This window comes from Trachypithecus francoisi, unplaced genomic scaffold, assembly GCF_009764315.1.
Source record: "Trachypithecus francoisi isolate TF-2019V2 unplaced genomic scaffold, Tfra_2.0 Lachesis_group2, whole genome shotgun sequence".
Lineage (NCBI taxonomy): Eukaryota > Metazoa > Chordata > Mammalia > Primates > Cercopithecidae > Trachypithecus > Trachypithecus francoisi.
This window is the reverse complement of record NW_022681465.1, coordinates 41,131,909-41,150,408: the sequence shown is the minus strand read 5'-3', so window position 1 is coordinate 41,150,408 and position 18,500 is coordinate 41,131,909. Positions and strand designations below refer to the sequence as shown.

Below are 18,500 nucleotides of genomic sequence, written 5' to 3'. Positions count from 1 at the left end.
GACCAGATGCTGAGAATGATGTTGAGAAGTGACCAGAAAAATAGTGAAAGAATGATTTGAAGCTATTGATCAGTGTGATTTCTATTTAAAAAAACATCACATGGTTTGCTTAAATTTATGGGGAAAAGTAACAATCGAATAGTATGAAATCTGGTAGCACACTTTGAAGAGATGAGAGAGATCTGGGAAAGCAGATGATAATTCTTCTCAACAAGAAAAGCTGAAAGATCACAAGCTAAGAATTACCTTACTTGATCTTTTCCAACTCTTCCTCATTAGCATTGTCTGTAAATAAAATAAAGCATTTTCATTATCTTTTCACTCAAGTACAGAAGAGGGCAGCCAGTTGTTTTATAGCGGAAACATTAGCCCTTGAAACAGCAAACAGTGCCTGCAGCAATTGTACAACACAAAACTTGTTTTCCACGCACACACGACTAGAGAAACAACTTTAACATTCCAGCAGTCTTTCTGGTGAGAGTTCATTTGATTTATTCCTTTGTTAAAAAAAAAAAAAATGAGACCAGTACTGGGATGCCTTTACTGACTGAAAAAAACACATGGAGTCTCATAATTTCCAATGGCTCCTTTTGGTGGTGGAGGTTGAGGGTGTACATGACTTGATCAGGTATATAATAACTTTTCTCTTCAAACACATTCAAAATCTTTTGCTTTGGTGGCATTGTAGAATTGTCTCTGCTTCCAGTTCATCTTTAACTACATCAGGGTCTACAGATGCTTTCAATTGAAAACAAATGCTGCATACTGTGATGGCTACTAGTGCATTTTCCTGCTAAATGTTTAGTGAGGCCTGGTGCAGTGGCTCACGCCTGTAATCCCAGCACTGTGGGAGGCCAAGGCGGGCGGATCACGAGGTCAGGAGATCCAGACCACCCTGGCTAAGACAATGAAACCCCGTCTCTACTTTAAATACAAAAAAATTAGCGGAGTGTGGTAGCGGGCGCCTGTAGTCCCAGTTACTCGGGAGGCTGAGGCAGAATGGCGTGAACCTGGGAGGCGGAGCTTGCAGTGAGCCGAGATAGTGCCACTGCACTCCAGCCTGGGCAACACAGCAAGATTCCGTCTCAAAAAAAAAAAAAAAGAAATGTTTAGTGAAAGCATATCTTTAAACTACTTAGTTTGTGTCATACTAAGAAATATGTATGGCCAAAAGTTTTAATTAAGGTTCTAGAGCTTTGTAATGCATCCCCAAGATCACTAATCTCTTGAATAAACTAAATCATAAAAGCTAATGATTTTTTTTGTTTCCTCTCTTCACTTTAAAAAATTTCTCAATGAACACTGAAGTATTAACCTTCCTGATTAACCTCTTTCCCCTCTCTTTGCTTTACTATTATCTTTAAGGCAGATGAAGTGGAGAATAGGAAATATTCAGGGCAAGGAATATAGCGTAAAGTGCTTGTGCCATATTTGTATATCAGGGAAATGCAACTTTAAGAACTGTATCTCTTTCAGGAGGATTCACCGTAAAAAAGAACCATGTCAGAAACTACTCATGGATTAGAATAACACAAAAATGGAAAGATTTTAATATAAGATGAGGGCAACCTTTAACCTAAACCACAAGAATGAATGTGTACATTCTAGGGTAAAAACTAAGACTAGCATAACATTTTCAAAGATAATTATACGTTCCTCTTTTCTGTAGGGAGTGGTCGTATAGGGCATATTTTCTCTACATACAGTCTTCGTTAAATGTTGACCAAAACATAAAATAATAATAGATTTCCTAAGGTTACAATGATTCCTCATCACCCCTCCTTTTTTTTTTTTTAAGTCAGGAAACTGCAAAGCACTGTTATCAAATACTATTATAGAAATAATTCATGTTTTCAAAGTACTAAATGTCCAATTCATTTTGAAGCAACAGATCCCAGCATTGGGTTATAGAGGTGGCCATCTAGGGGGACATGTAATAAATCTTTATTTTTGATGTTAAATGATTTATTATCATCAGTATCATCATCATCATCATCACCACCACCACCACTTCCTCCATCATCACCAAAAGGCAGCTGGAAACCAAATACTTAAGTGGTACGTTATATTTACAAAAACTGACCCGTAAGAGTTGGATAATAAATGCTCAACTTTCTCACCAAGCAGAGTTTCAATGGACAAAGAATGGTATCTCCTAGAGACAATATTTTGAGTCAAATCAATCAAGAACAATGAAGATATATAAAAAGTACAATCTACTAATTCATGGTCATTTATCATCATTATCTAGCATCTGAGAATTTTATCATATAAAATTCCATTATATAAGAAATGTTATGCTATGTAAAAGGGCCATAGAACGTTAGAAAGAGTGAAATCTCATGGCAACACTAGTCAATATTACAAGGATTCCACAAAGTCACATCCCCTGACTCACAAGCACCACATAAAATTAACCTTCTATAGTAAAACAAAATATAGGGCCAGTATTTGTCCTGTCTCTCAAAATCAGCTTTATAAGCAGGCTGCCTGCAAGGTTTTCTTTTTCAGATTGAGAAACTGATACAAGAAAAAGTCAGTGATTACCCTAAGTATAAATAGGAAAGATTTAGCAGTTATGAGAACCCATTCATTATTTTCCTAATTCAGTACCTAAAGTTCTATCACTATACCCAGTGACTCTCAAAATGACCCTACATTTTATAACATTTCTGCCTCTTGAGCCAAATGTACTAGCAAAGCAATGGGTTTAAGTATCTCACTTCTAAGTCCCTTTTTCTTTTAAGTAGTTGGGTTAAGGTCAGTTCAATAAAACAGTAGAAAAGTTAAAAAGAAAATTAATTTAATAGATAAACTATTAATAATGTTTTCTTTGCTATCTGTGAGACATGTTAGAGAAGGAAGATTGGGGATTGCAAAAAATAGAAGATGAAGCAAATTATAGAAAAATAAGATTTATTTTTTGCTCTATGATCTTAACTTCAGCTGAGAAACATATGAATTAATTTTTGAAAGGATTATTACCTGATATGATTATAGCACAATTCAAATTCTTCATTAGCAGCTCAACTTCCTTGAAGCCAGTAAAAGGAATGAAGTAGCACAAAAATATGGCTTGTGATAGAGCTGCAGAAGTAACTGTTTTTAAAAGACTCCACAATCTCAATCCATTTTTTAATTTTTATCTTTTGTTGAAGTGACTTTTTAGGCAACTGTATAACTACTGTACATATAAAAAATCACAGAATAATTAGATACAATAGTAACGTACATCTTATAAAGCATACATATATTCAACTTTTTGTAGGTAGATATTTCTTCAAATGTTGGCTGTGTAATAATTCTGAAGAATATCAAAACTAATTCAAGATAAAGAAGTTTTTTTTTTCACTCATCAAAGGCCAACTAAGGTCATTCATATGTTTCTTTGAATTTTCTATTTTTTAGCCTTAGGCAAGCAATTTTAGGTCTAGGTTATTTAAGAGAGTGTGTAACACAAATTAACTCACTTTTATTTCACAAATTCTCCAATGAAGAAAGCTGTGGATTGAACTCTGCTAGAAAAAGAGCCAGAAAGAACTCAAACACACTATCAGACAAATTGCCATATATAGGACACACAGATATGCACTACACACTTTTACAGGTTCAAAAATAGGACATGCAATCAAAACAGAAATGACAATTGTGCCATGCAACTCATCAGCATGCCCCCCAAGGAGGTTTTGGTTTCTTGTACACACAATGCTGGAGACTTAAAATGTATATACATATATATCTGTTCACATCTGGGAATTTTTTTAAAAGACTCAATCATGACCTCAATGAAGAAGATTTTGATATGGCACCTATGAAATACAAATTGCTGCAATTAGACATTGAATATTTTAGAGGCTTTAGTAGATTCAGTAGGCTGATAGGATTTTCAACTCGTTCTTCACTTTTATGATTTCTAGAGCTGGCAATCCACACAAGGAGAAATCATCCCAACTGCATAATTCATGGAACGTATTGTTACTATTAACAGTGCATAAAAAACTCACAAGATGACTGTTTTAGAAATCTTACCACTTTGTAATGCTAAGGACTCTGTACTTCCAGTTATTCATTTCTTCCTACCTTGGCATAGCATTTTATTAACATTAATGTTCTATTTCCTATTTGATTGTTCGGATTTATCTGTAAAAGGCTCTTGAAACACATCTCTTTCATTCTCCATTTTTAATACATATAAAATATTTAGCAAAGTTTTATCAATACAGGCATACGAATAAACGTGGTTTTTGAACTAACATCTTCAGTGCTAAAAGCCTGAAATAAATTATTTCTGAGCTAGTAATCAAAGAGAACAGAACTCTTGTAATTTTTCTCGGTGAGGGTCAATGCAAAATTTGCCTTTATTCCTTTCTTACATAATTCTCATTTTCTGGGGATTGTGAAGCATACAGTAACTGATTTCTGGTTTGTTGCATTTTTAGCTTAAATTTCTCTAAATAGAATTTGTTTCTGAATAATTGGTGAAAGTTCAGCATGCCATTTTTATAGCTGCAGTATGTTATATCTTTGAGATATCTAAAAATTTAACTAGAAGATATATTGGATCTCTGAGTTTTAACCAAGAAACTTCAAATGTAGCCCAGAAAAATTATTAAGCTGATATTTGACATGTTACAGAATGAAGAAAATACAGTGATGGGTTTATAATTTATTGTCAATCATTAGAATTCTGTAGGAAGAGCAATAAGGCTTGATTTCAAGCAGATTATCATTAATATACTAATTTTAAGAACTTACAAAAGAAAATTAAATCATTATTTAATCATGAGTTGATATTGTTTGTGACAACCCCAGGGATTTGAATATTGAGGTAAGAAAAAAACATATACTCTCACTTGGTCTTTTGAAGTCATCATAAGGAAGACTTTATGTATTATATATATATAATTCCCCTCGTATGAGTGATAGGATGTAGGATGGAGGCAAGGTGAACTATACATAGGCATATTTTAGGTACACAGGTAACGCTGAAGAAAGCCTGGACTTGAGAGAAGGTGAACCATGAAGGAATTTGTATGGCTGGGACAGAAGTTACAGTGAGGGAACATACATTGCTTGTTGGAGACACTTAAAATTTCTCACCAGAAGTTTTAATTTAATTAGAGAAATAGCCACAAGTCACTGAAAACTTAGAAGAAGAAGAAGGAGAGAGTTATAAAGCCTACTATAATGCTTAGTAGATGATCAATAAGTATTTTGTTTTATACAGATGCCTACAAATGGTTCTTATTTAGAGTTTCAAAACCTAATAACCAGTATTGCTAAATATAAGAATCAGTTTTAGAGAGCTTAATAAAATAGTTATAGAACTGCAATGTGGGACAAACACAAAAGAAAAGCCAATTTATATGTATTTTGTGGCATTTTCATAACATAGAGCATATATTTAGAAACCAGGTTCAAATTTAGGACATCCCAATAGCCAGGATACTGAATCCCAGTAGAATCTCCAGTTGGGGAATCTTTCTCCCCTCCCTCCTTTCTCCCCTCTCCTCTGGCCCTGCTTGCTTCTATACAACCAAGTCCATGCCTCAGCTATTGATTGTACCCATGAGGATGAGCCAGGATAACCACACTGGTTACCGTTCTCTCTGGCTCCTCAGGGGTGACTGAGGTCATGACGGAAAGTACAGGGATGTTCACCAGCCAGAGGCTGGCTCTGAACAGACTTGATCACTGTGTCTTTTCTAAGCCCTGATTGAGCCACTTGCTTCTCTGATGAAGAAAGAAGCCATAAGAGAGTCAATAACAGGATAGAAGGAGAGAAGACACCATTTCTCTCTTAATGCAGCAGAGTGAATGCAGTGCTCTCTGGAACTTTGAAAGAAGAGGGCATGAAGTAAGGCAATGAATGTAAAAACACTTTTTGAGATGAAAAATACCTTTGGAAAGATTTCTTCCAAAAAATCTGGGGTAGTCAAATGGATTTGAGCCAAGAAAATAGCATGAGGATTTCAGGAGGAACTTTTTGTGTTAAGGGTGAATGTGGCTGAAGAGATATGATGAAGAGAAAGGAAAAGGAGGAAAAGAAGATGAAGAAAACCTTATTTGTGATGTATAACTACTTTCATGTAACCCACCTATTTTCTTCTTTATTTGTGTTTGATAACTTACTGATGATCAGCTCCCAGGCACTGTAATATTTTTAAATAATTTTTACATTTAAAAAATAAATTTGAGCAACCATGGAGATTGAGGGATTTTTGAAGGATTGTTGAAGAAAAAATAATGTTGGAAACTACTTTGCCTGTGCTGACATATATTTCTGTGTAATTTAGAACAACTCAGCAGTTTCATCGTAAGGTCTCCTGATATTAACTTGCTCCCTCAAACCCTCAGTTTGACGTTAGAGTGTTTAATAAACATCCCTTTAATGTAAAAATTCAGCTGACTATACATTATCACATCACCCAAATCACCACAATCGCTGCTATATCATTCCAATCTCCAGGAATATTGCAAGTTTAGATGGTCTGGTAATACACAGGATCTCAGACACTTAGGTATCTTGATTTATGAAGTGTTGTCCTTCATTAAAATAACAAAGAACCCCAGCACAAGAATATTCTATCATCAAGTCTTGTTGATTTTTACCTCCTATAGGTAAACCTGCCAATTTCCCTCCATCTCTACCTCTGACAGTCCTAATCCAAAGTTCCATCATCTTTCATCTGGATTTTCGCCATGGCCTCCTAATTGGTCTCCAGGTATCCATTCTTACCCCTTCAATATGTTTTCTACAATGCAGCCACAGAGATATTTTCAAAAGGCAAATACGATTCCACTGCTTTCAATTCACAGATCTTTCAATGGCTCCCCACAGTTTTTTGGGGAAAGACCCAAACCTTAACATGGTCAATTAGTTCTACACAGTCTGGGCATTGTCCTTCCACCCCTGTGCCATTATGCACTCTGATCACCCACGCTGTCTTTGCTTTCACCTTCTCTAAACTCCAGTGGTTTTTCAATTCTTGAAATGCAACATGGTTCCTCTTGTCACATGGCCTTTGTGTGTGTTGTCTCCTCTGCTTTAAATACCACCTCTCTTTCTTGTTTTTGCTTTATTAAGGCCTGTTTTACACTTCATATTTCAGGTCTTATTTGACTTCCTTAGAGAATCCTTAACCCCTGGCTAGTAAAAATTTTCCTATATTTGCTCTTTCAGCAGTCGTACCTCTTTTTCACAGCATTTAAAACAGTTGTTCCTATCAGTGACTAATTGATTCCTGGGTTCTCCACTGAGTCTAAGTTCTATTGTATCCTAAGTGTCCAGCACAGGAACTGGCTTAAAGTAGGTTCTTGGTGAATACTAGAATCATTGAATCATTTGAATAAAACTCAAAATGAACATTTACAATTGATTCCTATGTATGGATTAGCCAGCTAGGTTATACTTCTTGGCTTGTGCTGGGTGAAATGATATCTTCTGAAGTAGTGACTTCTAAGATGACGGGCTTTCATTTCTAAATACTTTTTGTAAAAATTGTTTCTCACCCACCCCTCTGCACAAGGATGCATGTGCATACATACATACATAATTTTACCAAGCTAAGTTCTCACACTAGGTATTACTATCTGGTAATTCTTATTTAAAAAGAGAAATTTCTTCCTCAGTGAATGAAGTATAGATACTTAACCCAATTTAGCAAATATTATATATAAACATATGTGTCATCATTACATTTCTAAAAAGGATGGAGAGAAATAATTCTTGAAAGGGTGAATTTTTCAGTGAGTTTAAAGTATTTCCAAATTTGAAGTTGTAATTCACAATATTTACCTACAGTCTAGTGGAAAATGCCAACAATACCTTTCCAGCAGACAATCTATAACCAACTTTAATCATGCATTATTTCAGGACAGAAATACATACATTGCTGAAATAGAGTATTTCGACTTGCCTAAAAAAATTATGTCTACTACTAAAATGTGTTATAGTCAGAGCTAGTTAGAGTAGTTCCCAGGCACATGAAAGCACATTGAGTCTAATAAATTATCTCTGGCAAGTTGTGGCGGAAAGTACACTAGCAAGCATACTGATGTGGGTCCAGCCTGATATTTTTTAATGTCACTTCAACTGTGGGGGAGTAATTGGCTCCTCTGTGTCCCTTGTCAGTTTCTCATAGCAGCATGGTGTGCAAGGACGTACAGACAGCTAGTGCTGAAAAATGGGTAATATCAATATGGAAGCCCATCAAGAAGATGAAAAGTACTCACTTATCATTCAGTAAACAAATACCAGAAAGCAGAAACTCTGTTATAATTTCACCTCATTTTCTCTGTTGTGGTACACCTGACAATGCAGTCAAAACAGCAGGGTCTGGATACCTTAACGTGGAATTCCGAGTATTCAATTCACTAATAAATGTATTCCCCAAATGAATACTAATATTTGCCTGTAATATAGCATGTCTGAAATTGAGAAATAAAATTAAAATAAAAATTCAAATCTGTTTCTTATTTACAACAAGAGGTTCTGATCTGGAGGGTGGAACAGGAAATTAGAGTTGAAAAGATACAATAAGCATGAATGAGCAATACCTAGGTACTCACAGAAATAAAGAACAGAGCATGTTTTCATAGGCAGCTTTTCTTCATTACTACCTCTGGGTCCAAAGAAAGGCTCACAACATTCGAACAAGAGAGAGCAAGAAAGAGCTCCTACTAGGCTGTGGGGGAACTTACCACATCCCTGGACTCTCCTTCTTTAGGGGTAAGGATGACTGAGAGCAAAATGATTCCAAGATCATGGTCAGGATAATGAGGATCTTTCAGAGTAAGGGTCACATCTGTGGGCCTGTGATAGAAAATATTTAGATTTTGAACAGTCATTAAATGAATAAGCCAAATATATTTTCAATAATACTTATTCTTTTAAGATAAAAAGCAATTTTGTCTTCCTTTACTTTCTTGGGACAATTTTTGTTATTAAAATATTATCAGCGTATTAAGTTATCCAATAAACTGGGAGTAGATCTGAATTCACCAGATGAATTTCTGCTTTCTAAACCCATGAAAGTTCCAGAAAGTGGTTGAAAAGGCCAAGAAACTACAACCCTATTAAGAAGCCCATCAGTCTCCTTTCTATGCTCTCTAAACCCACAGAGAACACAAGCACCATACATATACATATACATACACACAAGTGAATATATATACACATATATACATGCACAGGTAGATACACACATGTGAATATATACACATATATACATGCACATGTAGATACACACATGTGAATATATATACATATATATACACATACACACATATACACTAAATACACATATGGGGTTACAGTCTGATTTAGTTCATTTTCATGTAATGATTACATACAAAAATTAATAGAAAAACTTCATTATATTTTTAAATAATTACATGATAAAGATATATGAACATTTACAACTGTCTTATGATGTATTATTCTTTCAGAGATACCTCAATGTATTACATAGTATAATAACATAAACATTTATATGACTACAATTATTATCACTTTTTCTATACCCAGAGACTACTGATTTACATTTAGAATAAAACAGCATACACAAATATGTTATTTTAAAAAGTAGTAATTAGATGTTTATGTGGTTTTGAGGAGAGGGAATTGCTAGTGAAATACATAAAATATGTTATGTGGCAAAATACACACCACATGCTCATGTATAAATAATCTTTTAATTTTTGAAATTATTCCAAATTGTCACCATTTAAAATTATTTTTCACCAGTGATTTATCTTTAATAGGAAACAAGATAAATTTACACTTTGGGATTAAGTCTAGTCACTTGCATATCCTTATGCAGAGATCTAAGAGAAAGTACCTGTGAACTTTACAGAAGAACAGCACAGTCTATTCTAGATTGAGCTCAGTTTTCATGATAATAGACCCCATGCAACACTACTTAGGGCACTTTCTACAGTGGCAGGGAGGTGTGAGCCTGTGCTAGGCTATGGGCTGGAATGAAGAACTTAAAGAAAAAGTATAGGAAAGGCTGCTCTTTTGTCCAGTCTGAGGCAACAATGACTATTGGAAGACCAATCAGCCATTGTGGTAAAACTAAGTTGACTGTAATGCGTAAGGGAGTTCTACACTTCACATTTCTCTAGTCATCTACATTTACAGAAATAGAAAGTAGTGATCTGGCTCATTATTCTGCTTTCCTGTTTTCCACCATCCCTGCTGCACGATGTAACATGATCATCCAAAACAGCCATGAATTCCTTCTCCTTAAAATCATCAAAGATTTCATCCTGGCTAACATGGTGAAACTCCGTCTCTACTAAAAAATACAAAAAAAAAAAAAAAAAAAAAACTAGCCGGGCGAGGTGGTGGGCGCCTGTAGTCCCAGCTTCTCGGGAGGCTGAGGCAGGAGAATGGCCTAAACCCGGGAAGCGCAGCTTGCAGAGAGCTGAGATCCGGCCACTGCACTCCAGCCTGGGCTATAGAGTGAGACTCTGTCTAAAAAAAAAAAAAAAAAAAAAAAAAAAAGCAAAAAGTTAGCCGGGCGTGGCAGTGGGCGCCTGTAGTCCCAGCTACTTGGGAGGCTGAGGCAGGAGACTGGCGTGAACCCGGAAGGCGGAGCTTGCGGTGAGCCGAGATCGCGCCACCGCACTCCAGCCTGGGCGACTGAGCGAGACAATGTCTCAAAAAAGAAAAACAAAAAAAAAAAAATCAAAGAAGGTTTCACAGCTTCCTTTGCAGCCTATTTCAGCATGCATGATCTTTTCTAACGGTATTTTTTTATTCTATAGTACAAATCAATTCTTAGTTCCTATGTTGAAATTCACTTTGAAAAATATAAGCCCATTATTAGGTGTAAGGGATGATTAATACTAGTAACAATAGCAACTTTGCAACTAGGGAAGCAATGATATGTAACTGAGCAAATACAAATAACCTGCCTCCACCTTAGGAGCACTCCTTGGTAATCTGGCAATGGCAAAATGAGATTCTACCATGGCTCAAGTGACAAGAGAGTTGCTGTTTCTGAAGCAAAGTGCACACACTGTATTTTATATATAGTAGTCCAATTCTTAATAATTATGACTAACATGCATTTTTTTTATGCCCCATTAAAACCATATGGGCAACATGAAAGGAAGGAATATGTCTTTTATCTCTCGATTCCTGGTGCTTAGCACAGTACTGGGTGTCAGGCCTCCGAGCCAAAGCTAAGCCATCATATCCCCTGTGACCTGCATGTACACACCCAGATGGCTCCTTCCTGCCTTAACTGATGACATTCCACCACAAAAGAAGTGAAAATGGCCTGTTCCTGCCTTAACTGATAACATTACCTTGTGAAATTCCTTTTCCTGGCTCATCCTGGCTCAAAAGCTCCCCCACTGAGCACCTTGTGACGCCCCACCCCTGCCTGCCAGAGAACCACCCCCTTTGACTGTAATTTTCCTTTACCTACCCAAATCCTGTAAAACAGCCCCACCCCTATTTCCCTTGGCTGACTCTCTTTTCGGACTCAGCCTGCCTGCACCCAGGTGATTAAAAAGCTTTACTGCTCACACAAAGTCTGTTTGGTGGTCTCTTCACATGGATGCTCATGACACTGGGAAACACAGCAGGTAGGCATCCAAGAAGTTTTTGGTTGAAAAGTTGTTGAATGAGGCAGTCAGGGAAGATGCCATTATTTCCACTGAGTAAGTGAGGAAGATGGATTTGAGAAAGGCTGACTAGCATGAAGGCTCACCACTGTAAATGACAGAACTAGACCCCAGATCAGCTGACATTTTCTGTTACACAAGCCCACTGCCTGACAAGGGGTGGTGATATTACAACAGTTCAAAAGTTACCTGTTTAACTCCAATTGTGTCAGATCCAGAAAGGCTGAGCCCATAAAGTCATCTTGTAGTCCAAAATCATAGTCAAATACCTGAGAAGCCAAAGAGAAAAAGCCTTGTTATAAATATGTCCAATATAAGCTTTATGTGATAATGTCTTGGTCATAAAATGTTGGTTGTCTGTGTCACCAAAAGCATACTAATATTTATTTTTTAAAATAATTGTTTTTGTACTTTGGAATATTAGAATCTCACAAAATACTTAAAGAAAATTACATTTTATTTTTTACTTAATATCACTGATTGATTATATCAAATAGAACTTTAAGGTAGATGTAACAATCAAATAAAATATAGTAAATCTTCAAAAATGTGGGAAGAAGCATATAATTCAACAAGTATGTCTTTCATATTGGGCTATGATTGATGAGAATATGATTCCAATATCTTCATATTTTTAGGCCATTGAAGATACATTTTGTGATATAGGACAATGCCACTTTAAACATACAAATAAGTAAAAGACACTACGATTAATGTACTTTATAAAGTTTTACTAAGGTTAAGTTAAAATAAAGTTTTATTGTCACAAACAATTACTGGGGGATAATACGAATATGACTAACAACAAAAAAACTAAAATGAAAGGAAAAGAAAGAGATAATGCACTTCTTCCTTTTGTCAATACTCTCTATCCAGTATCTTCTCTATGTCTTGTGTGGTTCTTATTCACTCTGTGGTAAGACAGACAGACAATGTCTCTGACCTCTTGGATTCTACATGGAGGGTCTGAGACGGCCTATAAACACCTAAATACAGTTCAGTTATAAGTGCCATGGAGCAAATAAATGTCTAAGAGGTGTGTGGGGAGCTGCTATTTTAGATGAGGAGACCAGAAACTCCTCTCTGAGGAAGGATATTTGTGTAGACACCCAAATAATGGGAAGGAGTATGCTATGCTAGTATGAGCAAGAGCCCTCCAGCTGAAGGAAATGGCAAGCCCAGGAGAGGGACTGACGTATTTCACACATCAGTTGTGATCAGCAAGAAACGAGTGGGGTTGAAGTAAATGGAGAGAGACAGAGAATGGAAGGATGCTGGAGGGATAGTTCAGAGCTAGATAAGTTAGGGCCATTTCCAAAGGATGCTAAGTGAATGGGAACTGGCTAACTTCCATTCATCTATTAATTTTGTCACTCGTTCATTCCCTCAGCCAATACTAAGTACTTATTATGTGCCAGGCAATATGCTAGCAACTGAGTAAACAGTGGTAAGCATAACTGCCATTCTCAATGCTTACAGTTTAGTGAGGGAGACAGACATTAAACAAGGAAGTGCATGGGTGATACACAGTTACAAATTCTGATAAGTGCTTTAAGGAAAAGAAGAGAGAATGAAAAGAAAGTGAGGAAGTAAGGAAGGAAGATCAGGGAAACCCTTCACAATGAAAAAAAAAAAATGCTACCAGATGAAATGTAGAGCTGTCACTTCTTGACCTTTTCAGACAGAAAACATTTGTATTGAACACTGGAGTAATTGAGCATAACCAGATAAATCTGCTCTTGAATGGATGACCCAGGCCTTTGGCTGCTCCAGAATGTGAGAATCCATGAAGCTGAATCGATAGCCCTGCACTCCGATGCTCAATTCTTGGCACAGCAGTGAGGAAGCTCAAAGCAGAGCAGCCCTGAATCAGTTGCTGGGTTTTTGTTGCTGTTGTTGTTGCTGTTTCTTCCGTATTACAGGTGTAATTCAATTTGAGAAAACTTAATATGTAAAAAATTGATACTTAAATAAAAAGATAAATACTTTGCATTACAAAAGGATTCTTAGATTTGAAGAGTCACATGGGGATTTATTTAAGTAATAAGCTCCCCTAATGCCTTTTAAATTATTCAATTTGCAGTCATTTGATTTACATACAACCTTTCAAGAGTGCATTTATTGTAGAAAGCTCAGCACTCCTGCAATAAATATTCTCCTTGATCAATTACACTTCTGAGCATTAGTCATCTGCTCAGTGGCATAGCACATGCATGTATTGCACATCTTAGGCAACTGACATCTCTGTATTTGCAAGTGGCTGCAGCAGTGTATTTTACAACACACAATTTACACCAAAACACTGGAGAAATTTCTCTTGTGGAATCTTATCTAATCATATCACCCTTAGGCTTAAAGTCTTGGGAGAGAAAATGGGTGGCATATAATCAGTGAGATCACCTGAGGTTCACCCACACATAGGAGGTGGAGAGCTGTGAATCCAGTGAATTTATTAGTGCAGACAGCCCAACTGGGCGATTGAACATCCAACGTCTTTTCACTCTCATAGTGAGAGTCTTTCCTATTATCCGACTACTAGATGTGTACTTTAGCTCTCAATTCCTATTAATCTGCAAAGGCATAAACATGGGAAGAAAAGGAAACACTAGAATCCATGCATTAATGAAATTATTAGCTATGCTACTTGGTTCCAAGTTCTACATACTATTTATTTGTCAGAGGGAGCATTGCTCTAGGTGAGCTTCAGAAATACAGAGCATAGGAGAGATATAAAATAGGAAAAGGTACTCCCACTGCACTAACAACAAGCACAGTTAATGCTTATTAATGTTTATTCAATATTTACTAGGCACAACCCAGTTACCAAGGTATTGTTGTTTCTATTTTTCAGATAATGAATCCAACGCTGAAAAAGCACATGTTGTTTTCTCCCCAAATCCTAGGGTTAGTAAGACACAATATTCAAATCTTGTTGTATCAAGTATCATAAACAGAGTGTGTTTAAATTTCACAAATATATCTTAGGCACTCACTCTAAGAGAAGCACTGAGAATTAAAACATGAATGAATTAGATGAGATTCTTTCTTTCATGGAGCCTTCACACCATTAGTTGGAAACATTAGATAGCAGGTAGAAGTTGCTTGGGACTTGGTAACATCTTCTGCATTCTCAAGTGAGTTTAGAACAATAAATATTTAATTTTAAACAACAAATTCACCTTACTGTTTATGGAAAATCCATTGGGAAGTGTACCAGTTAAAATGCTTTTGCTTTTGTTTTTAATAGAAAACTCAACTGGCTTCAATTTCTAGCTCAAATGACTGAGGAAATGTCTATAGGTAATTATGGCTTCTGGGAAGTTTTAATTTGGCAGTTCAAAATGATTCATGCATTTATTAATATATTTATTTGAAAAATATTTAGTGAGCACCCACAATGTTCCAGGTACTGTTCTAGGCATTTGAAATATAGCAGTGATCAAAACAGTGAGTCTTTGATTTCTTGGAGCTTACATATGGGGTGGTGAGAGATAGGCAATGAATCCATATGCCAAGTAATAGTGATAAGTGCTAAGGAGAAAATTATTTCAGAGTACTAGAGTGATGGGAACTACTATTTATACATGATGCTCAGAAAAGACAATCAGAGTGGAAGGTATTTCCCCATGATGGGAAAAGTGTGTTTCATAATGAGGAAATAGGAAAGTGCATTCCGTGAAGAGGAAAGTGTCTTCCACAAGGAGGGAATAGGAAATAGAAAGGCACTGAGGAAACTGGCCAGGGGTCAGTGAGGCTGAAAGTAGTAAGCAAGAGAAGAGTACTGGAACATTAGTTCAGGCTTAGGCCATGGAGCCTACTAACATATTTTAAAGTCTGGGAGAAGGATCCAGAGAGGAGACTGAGAGGCAACAGCTACTGAGGGAGCAGGAAGACCAGGAGAGTGGTATCCTGAAAACAAACTGAAGAAAGAATGTGAAGATAGAGGAAGTAGCTAACTATATCAAAGGTAAATGATATAGCCTAATCCTATTTCTGCCTCTCCAGTTCTCATCAGAGCTTCCTCATCATTACTGCCTCAATGGCTCCCCTAGGATCCTAATGAACCCTAGTTTGGGTTCTCTGTTAGGGATATTAGTTGAGGATTTTCCCAACATATATCCCTTTTTACCTTTTCTATGGGCTCCCAATTTTTCTCTTTGAAGATCCATATGGTTCAATAGACACTGACTTCACCATTGCCTTTAAAAATAAAGGCAACCTTTGCTAGCCATTAAGCCACTTCCATATCTTTGGCCAGTAAATAGGCATGTGATATGAGCTGGCCCATCTGGAATGGATTCAGTACTTTGCTGGGAATGTTGGGACAAAGCAGCTCACACTTCCCCACTAGGCTTGAATAAAGAAGCATGCCACTCTGGACCTCCTGACAGTTGTTTCCATTTAAATGTCCAGAAAAGTGGCTCCCTACCTGTGCCTCAGAATAACCTATTGAGGTGTTTTAAAAATACAGAAGCTTGGACTCTACTTTGGAGGTCCTGAATCAGAGTCTTAGCGAGTGAAACTTGTACCTCTAGATTCTTTAAACCTTTATGAATAACTCTGGTGTACAACCAGGGATGAGAATCATTGGTATATGACATTTTTAAAGTGCCCTTATAAGCTACTGACAAATAATTTTGGACAGGACAGTAATGTGGTCCTTAACTTAAACAGAGCTTAGAGTAACATTTTCAACTTTAACTCTTAAGCTTGGATAGAAATGAATCATTAAAAAGTCAGAAAACAACAGGTGCTGGAGAGGATGTGGAGAAATAGGAACACTTTTACACTGTTGGTGGGACTGTAAACTAGTTCAACCATTGTGGAAGACAGTGTGGTGATTCCTCAAGGATCTAGAACTAGAAATACCATTTGACCCAGCCATCCCATTACTGGGTATATACCCAAAGGATTATAAGTCATGCTGCTATAAAGACACATGCACATGTATGTTTATTGCAGCACTATTCACAATGGCAAAGACTTGGAATCAACTCAAATGTCCATCAATGACAGACTGGATTAAGAAAATGTGGCACATATACACCATGGAATACTATACAGCCATAAAAAAGGATGAGTTCGTGTCCTTTGTAGGGACATGGATGCAGCTGGAAACCATCATTCTCAGCAAACTATCGCCAAGAACAGAAAACCAAACACTGCATGTTCTCTCGCATAGGTGGGAATTGAACAATGAGAACACTTGGACACAGTAAGGGGAACATCACACACCGGGGCCTGTTGTGGGGTGGAGGGAGGGGGGAGGGATAGCATTAGGAGATATACCTAATGTAAATGACGAGTTAATGGGTGCAGCACATCAACATGGCACATGTATACATATATAACAAAACTGCACATTGTGCACATGTACCCTAGAACATAAAGTATAATAATAAAAAAAAGAAATGAATTATTTAAGGAAATGTCCAATTTGTTAAAATGACCATCTTAGACACAGTTATGTGGTCCCATACAATTATTTTCTAATCTATCAAAATGTTTCTATTTTTTAGAAGAGTGCTCCCAATTAATACTCCAATCTCCAACTCATGATTAGGCCAGACAAACAACAATTTACATAAATAGATTCCCCTTTATGTTACTTTTATCTCTTCTACTGTAATTCTGGTGTTCACTGTGAACCTGGGATAATAATGTCAATGAAATAACAATGGAGAATTTGAATTCAACTGAAATGGGTGTCAAATTTATCCTATTAGATGTGTGTTAGAGCATCACTGTGAATACAGGGCAGACTAAAGTGGCTCCTGTCTCAATTAAAAGCACTGCATTTTAACTCCAAGCTTCTATTCTTACCTTATTATATATAGATTGTATAGCTATTTCTCCAAGCCTTGTTCTCACCTGCACAGAATATGTTCTTTTCATTCAAATTAAAAGTTACATAAATTCCAACCAATTGCAAAGAATATTTTTATTTTGTGTAGTTTTTTTTTTTTAAATGACAGTTCCAAGATTTTAAAAAATACAATGTTTTTACTAGAAAAGATACAAGCACTTCAACTTGAATGCACTTTTATAACTTTGGCTCAGAATTGAATTTTGTTTTCCTTGGCAATTTTTACATTGATAGAAATCAGATTACAGGCTACTGATGGACTCTTCTTTTTCCTCTAACTATAGATAGGAGGGTTGTATACTTAATGTGTTCTAATTATCTAGTTCACAGATGCATTTCATACTCTCAGTCACTACAGCATTGATTAGTCCCTAAAAAATCTTTTGGGCAAGTAAGTAATAATCTGTTGTGGAGGATGTGGGCATCATATCAGAACTCGGTCAAACACACAGGCCTGCACAGAGACAATAAAAATGATGCAATTTTTATGAAATTCTAATGACTTCAAATATTATTTCCACCAAGGTACCTTATTTGATTCTTCCTTCAAGATTAGGCAAAAAATGGAACACAAATAATGGAAAAAATAAAGCAAAAAGTTAGAGATTTTCTTCCAAGAAAAGCCGTAGCCATTTTACAGAAAATGAAAATCAACTGAAAAAAATAGGAAAGCATTTAAAAAGTATATTTAATACTTTTAAAATATTATAAAGTATTGCATATAATAAAGTAACATCATTTTATATGTGTACTAGTGTCTCAGAGACTTGTATGTTTCCTATTTAACTTGTCTTTCTTATATAGAAATGTAAAAAATAACAATGTAGAAATGTAAGTAAAAGTATTAAAATATTTTAAAATGACTGTGTATTCTCTTCTGTATGGTAGAAGTTAAATTGTGGCTACATAATCTTATATATTGAAAGCTCAAAGTGATTTGAAAAAAAGTTCAACAACCTTTGGGCTTTCTTTCTTAGCTTCTTTACTCATACTG

At 36.2% G+C, this 18,500-nt stretch overlaps 1 protein-coding gene across 11 annotated transcripts in view; it reads right to left on the bottom strand.

Annotated features, from left to right (window-relative positions):
• The window catches only part of MCTP1 (multiple C2 and transmembrane domain containing 1), a 612,722-nt gene that overhangs the window by 228,562 nt on the left and 365,660 nt on the right, over window positions 1-18,500 (bottom strand). For 8 of the 11 annotated variants that reach the window (XM_033179110.1, XM_033179111.1, XM_033179117.1 and 5 more), the window contains exons 4-6: window positions 11,830-11,909; window positions 8,704-8,815; window positions 247-285 (exon numbers count right to left, since the gene is read on the bottom strand). In XM_033179110.1, the coding sequence (XP_033035001.1) occupies window positions 247-285; window positions 8,704-8,815; window positions 11,830-11,909 (231 nt within the window). The remainder of the gene's footprint in view (window positions 1-246; window positions 286-8,703; window positions 8,816-11,829; window positions 11,910-18,500) is intronic. The other 3 variants (XM_033179112.1, XM_033179114.1, XM_033179116.1) reach the window with 1 other exon arrangement.